The sequence below is a fragment of the Cynoglossus semilaevis genome, unplaced genomic scaffold, assembly GCF_000523025.1.
Source record: "Cynoglossus semilaevis isolate Cse_v1.0 unplaced genomic scaffold, Cse_v1.0 scaffold19, whole genome shotgun sequence".
NCBI lineage: Eukaryota > Metazoa > Chordata > Actinopteri > Pleuronectiformes > Cynoglossidae > Cynoglossus > Cynoglossus semilaevis.
This window is the reverse complement of record NW_007585128.1, coordinates 14,385-19,728: the sequence shown is the minus strand read 5'-3', so window position 1 is coordinate 19,728 and position 5,344 is coordinate 14,385. Positions and strand designations below refer to the sequence as shown.

Here is a 5,344-nt window from a genome sequence, read left to right as displayed (position 1 = left end):
GTCACATGGTGTCACCTGGTGTCACATGGTTCCACCTGGTGTCACATGGTGTCACATGGTTCCATCTGGTGTCACATGGTCCCACCTGGTGTCACATGGTTCCATCTGGTGTCACCTCGTGTCACATGGTTCCATCTGGTGACACCTGGTGTCACATGGTTCCACTAGTGTCACCTGGTGTCACATGGTTCCACTAGTGTCACCTGGTGTCACATGGTGTCACCTGGTGTCACATGGTTCCACCTGGAGTCACCTGGTGTCACATGGTTCCACCTGGTGTCACATGGTTCCACCTGGTGTCACATGGTTCCACCTGGTGTCACATGGTTCCACCTGGTGTCACCTGGTTCCACCTGGTGTCACCTGGTTCCACCTGGTGTCAACTGGTGTCACATGGTTCCATCTGGTGTCACATGGTCCCTCACAAACCTACGACTTGTCCCCCATTTGGTTGGTCTGGAGGTGGTCTGTGTTCAGACAATTGGACAGTTGGACCAGGTGTGGACCAGGACCTGGTCCACGACGCTGTAGAAACTAAACGGACAAAAAAAACTTAAAAAAAAAACAAACAAAAAAAAAAACAAAAACTCGACAACAGGTCAAAAGGTCAGCGGCGGGTCACCGTCCTCACGTCTGTCCTGTCCTCGTCCACAGCACGGGCAGCAGCAGCAGCAGCAGCAACAGCAGCAGCAGCAGCAGCAACAGCAGCAGCAACAACAGCCGCAGCAGCAGCAACAGCTGAGCCGCGGCAGCCAAGAGGACAAGCAGAGGGACGGGGAGAAGGACGGCGAGAAGGACGAGGAGAAGAACGAGGACAAGGAGGACAAGGAGGACGGCATGAAGTGAGTCCTGCCGGAGACGCCTTCAGGCTGCAGCGGTTAGAGTGGGGGGGACGGTTGCACAGAGATGGGAGACAGTTGGACAGAGATAGGAGACAATGGACAGAGATAGGAGACAGTTCAGTTGGACAGAGATAGGAGACAGTTGGACAGATAGGAGGCAGTTGGACAGTGGACAGAGATAGGAGACAGTTGGACAAAGGTAGGAGACACCTGGACAAGAGATAGGAGACAATGGACATGAGATAGGAGACAATGGACATCTGACATTTGGGCAGTGGACAGATTGGAGACAGTTGAACAGTGGACAGAGATAGGAGACAGTAACAGTTGGACAATGGACAGAGATAGGAGATAGTGGACATTTAGTGGCCAGAGATTGGAGACAGTTAGACAAGAGATAGGAGACAGTTGGACAGGTGAATAGTGGACAGAGATAGGAGACAGCCAACAGTTGGACAGTTGGGCAAAAATAGGAGACAGCAGACAGAGATAGGAGACAGTTGGACAGAGATAGGAGACAGTTGGACAGTGGACAGAGATAGGAGACTGGGGACATTTGGACAGTGGCCAGAGATAGTAGACAGGTGGACAGGTGAATAGTGTACAGAGATAGGAGACAGTTGGACAGAGATAGGAGACAGCTGGACAAGAGATAGGAGACAGTTGGACAGAGGTAGGAGATCGTGGCCAGAGATTGGAGACAGTTAGACAAGAGATAGGAGACAGTTGGACAGGTGAATAGTGGACAGAGATAGGAGACAGTTTGACAGACGTAGGAGACAGTTGGACAGAGGTAGGAGACAGTTGGACAGTGGTCAGAGATAGTAGACAGTCGGACAGGTGAATAGTGTACAGGGATAGGAGACAGTTTGACAGACGTAGGAGACAGTTGGACAGAGATTGGAGACAGTTGGACAGAGATTGGAGACAGCTGGACTTTGGACAGTTGGGCAAAAATAGGAGACATTTGGACAGTGGTCAGAGATAGTGGACAGGTGAATAGTGTACAGAGATAGGACACAGTTGGACAGTGGACAGAGATAGGAGACAGTTGGACAGAGGTAGGAGACAGTGGACAGAGATAGAAGACAGCTGGACAGGTGAATAGTGTACAGAGATAGGAGACAGTTGGACAGTGGACCAAGATAGGAGACAGTTGGACAGTGGGCCAAGATAGGAGACAGTTGGACAGGTGAATAGTAGACAGTGACAGTTGGATAGTGGACAGAGATAGGAGACTGTGGACATTTGGACAGCGGTCACAGTTAGGAGACACTGGTCCCGGACCACGTCCTGGTCCGGGACCAGTGTCTCAGTGGACTGCAGTCCGGGACACGTTACCATAGAGACTGGACCGGTCGAACCACAGACGGTCACTTTTTTTTTTTTTTTCTTCGCCGTTTGTCCACTCAGGGACGACACGTCCGGAGAGGACGCCGAGGACAAGGAGCCCACGGTGGCCTTCAAGGGTCGGCGCACGGCCAACAGTCAGGGCCGCAGGAACGGGCGAGTGACCCGGTCCATGACCAGTGAGGTGGAGGAGACGACCGCGCCCCTCGTCAGCACCGAGCTAAGTACGTCTGCTAGCATCACGGCGCACGGTCGGACTGGCTACATGTGTACGATGGTACTGACCAGGGGACTGACCAGGTGACTGACCAGGTGACTGACCAGGTGACTGACCAGGTGACTGACCAGGTGACTGACCAGGTGACTGACCAGGTGACTGACCAGGTGACTGACCAGGTGACTGACCAGGTGGTCAGTACCAGGTGACTGACCAGATCAAACTCAGATCAAACTTAAATCAAACTTAGATCAAACTTAAATCAAACTTGAATCAAACTTAGATCAAACTTGAATCAAACTCTGGTCAAACTTAAATCAAACTTAAATCAAACTTAGATCAAACTTAGATCAAACTTAAATCAAACTTGAATCAAACTTAGATCAAACTTGAATCAAACTCTGGTCAAACTTAAATCAAACTTAAATCAAACTTAGATCAAACTCTCATTAAACTTAGATCAAACTCTGATCAAACTAAAATCAAACTTAGATCAAACTCTCATTAAACTTAGATCAAACTCTGATCAAACTCTGTTCAAACTTAGATCAAACTTAGATCAAACTCAGATCAAACTCAGATCAAACTTAAATCAAACTTAGATCAAACTTAGATTAAACTCAGATCAAACTCTGATCAAACTCAGCTCCAGGTGAGGTCACGACCTTTGGTTTATCCACTGGATGATCTGCCTGCAAAGTAATATTCCCTCCTCCTGTTGTTTTTTTCCATTCTATTTTATTTTCTATTTTCAACTTGAATTTCCTGGCAAACACATTAAGGAAAAAACAAACAAACAAAGAAAACAATTAGTTGGTGGATTAATGACAAGTTTTCAGCATCAGTTTGGAAAACTTCCAGTTACTGCTATACATTTAAACAAAAAAGAAGACATACATCCATGAAGGAGGGATCATATGTCAATGAAGTCAGTGTTCATTTTTGTATTTACTTCTTCTCCATTGCTTACAGCCAAGCTGCTTTGATTCTTTTTTTTTTGTTTCGTTCCGGCTCATCTTAACATCTGACATCCATGAGCCTGAGGAGCCACTAACCCCGAGGAGTGTAATCCTCTCCATATTTATTGTATAAGTAAACACTAATGGAGATAAGCAGTATAGATCTGAGAAGAATTATTTCTGACAGAAAATCCATTTTGTCTACACAGCAAGTGTGCAGCTTTAGACGCTTTCACAAACACATCCCTGTTTTCCTCTGTGAATTCCTGTGTCATCAACAATGTTCATCCTTCTCACACAGAATTAGCTTCTCCAAAACAGCCAATTAACAAAAACGACACCCTCTGATCCTGTCTGCTGCTGGTTTGGCCAACTCTGTGATAATAATAAAATTCACTCCTGGCAGGTTTAGTTTGTGGAATAATTATCTTAGAAACATGTGAGCACAGGACACAAATACACACACATAAACGAGTGGTTCATTATTTTCCAATACAAAAAATAAAATAGAATTTGATCATGTGATATTCTCAGGAGAAGCATATTTAATTAAAGTTATAGGTATGATGATGCCAGTGCAGTTAAGACTGTGATGCTTCATAAAACTGCTTTTTTTCCACACAGTTGTTGCAAATGACCACATATTTACTGACTTTGTATTAAACAATAATATATGAATGCATAGTGGAATAATTTCATATACAGAGAGACTCATTCGGTTTGTGTGTTAAATATTTTCCAAATTAATTAGAGAATAAAGTGTTCATTTCTAGTTCCCTACTCGGTTGTAATTATTTCACTTTCTGCCTGAAACACAGAACAGTCCAACACTTCTGATTCTCATTCAGGTTCAGCTTCAACCCCCATTCTTCTCCCTCAGGCCTTTATTACATGGTATTTGATGTGGCACATGAACAGGCTGCATGCATCACCTTCCAACAATTTTTCTTCTTCTTCTTCTTTCCTTCCTCTTGTCAGTCACTCCCTAACCGACAGCTGCCCCAACCCCTAACCCCCCGCTCTCTGTGTGTTTTTTCTCTCCGCCCCCTCGCTAACTCGCTGCTTCTCCATTTTTTTTTTTTTTTGTTTTTTTTTTCTCAACAGCCAATCTGGAAATGAATGAGAGCTCTCGCTGGACCGAAGAAGAGATGGAAACTGCCAAAAAAGGTAAACGCCGAAAAAGATACGTTACCTTTGTCCCCGAGGAAGTGTCGGCCCATGGCGGCCGCTCTGCCTAGCTAGCGCTAACGTATATAAGAAAAAAAAAGATAAGATTCTTGTATTGGGGGTTGTGTGTTTTTTTTTTTTTTTTTTTTGGTGTCTCTGTGTGTATTTTGCGCAGAACTTGCGTCCACTTCCTGTTCACGAAACAAGCCAGCGCCACGTGCCGCGTCCGCGTCCGCCTGGCAACCGGGGTCGGTTGCTCTTTGGAGCCGCTCCCTTGCGGGTCGAGGCCGGCGCGGTCGTAAAAAAGTCGGGCTCTTATCAGTCAACACATTAACCCCGCGGACGCTTTGTTGTTGTCGTCGCCGTCGTCGGGTTTGCGGACGCTGTCAGTGCTCGTCAAGGGGGTCACGTGACCTCGTCTGTAGCTGTGTGGTCACAGTCTGTGGTTTCGCACTTCTTCCTCTTCTTCTTCTTCTTCCTCTTCTTCTTCTTCTTCTTCTTCTTCTTCATCTTCTTCATCTTCTTCTTCTTCTTCTTCTCCTCCTGACGACGCCGTTGACACTTCTCCCTTTCGGCCGTTCTCAAACTGTGGCGCGTGTACCCTAGGAGGTACTCCCCCATGTGGATTTGTGTCGCCGTTGCTTAGATGGACGTAACCTTCGCGTTTTGTTTTTTTTTTTTTGTTTTTTTTTTTGTATTTTTTTCATTTTGTTCACGATACGATTTTTTTTTTTTTTTTTTTGAATGAGCTCCAAATTCTGACCAATGACGGGTATTTGTGCAGGTACTAGCTAGTACTGCACTCGCAC

General features: G+C 45.9%; 1 protein-coding gene across 1 annotated transcript in view; it reads left to right on the top strand.

The window, feature by feature from the left end:
- LOC103398803 (nuclear receptor corepressor 2) overlaps nucleotides 1–5,344 on the top strand; it is a 51,598-nt gene that overhangs the window by 31,870 nt on the left and 14,384 nt on the right. The window contains 3 exon segments of the mRNA XM_025053823.1: nucleotides 655–842; nucleotides 2,256–2,416; nucleotides 4,473–4,535. Of these exon segments, the coding sequence (XP_024909591.1) occupies nucleotides 655–842; nucleotides 2,256–2,416; nucleotides 4,473–4,535 (412 nt within the window).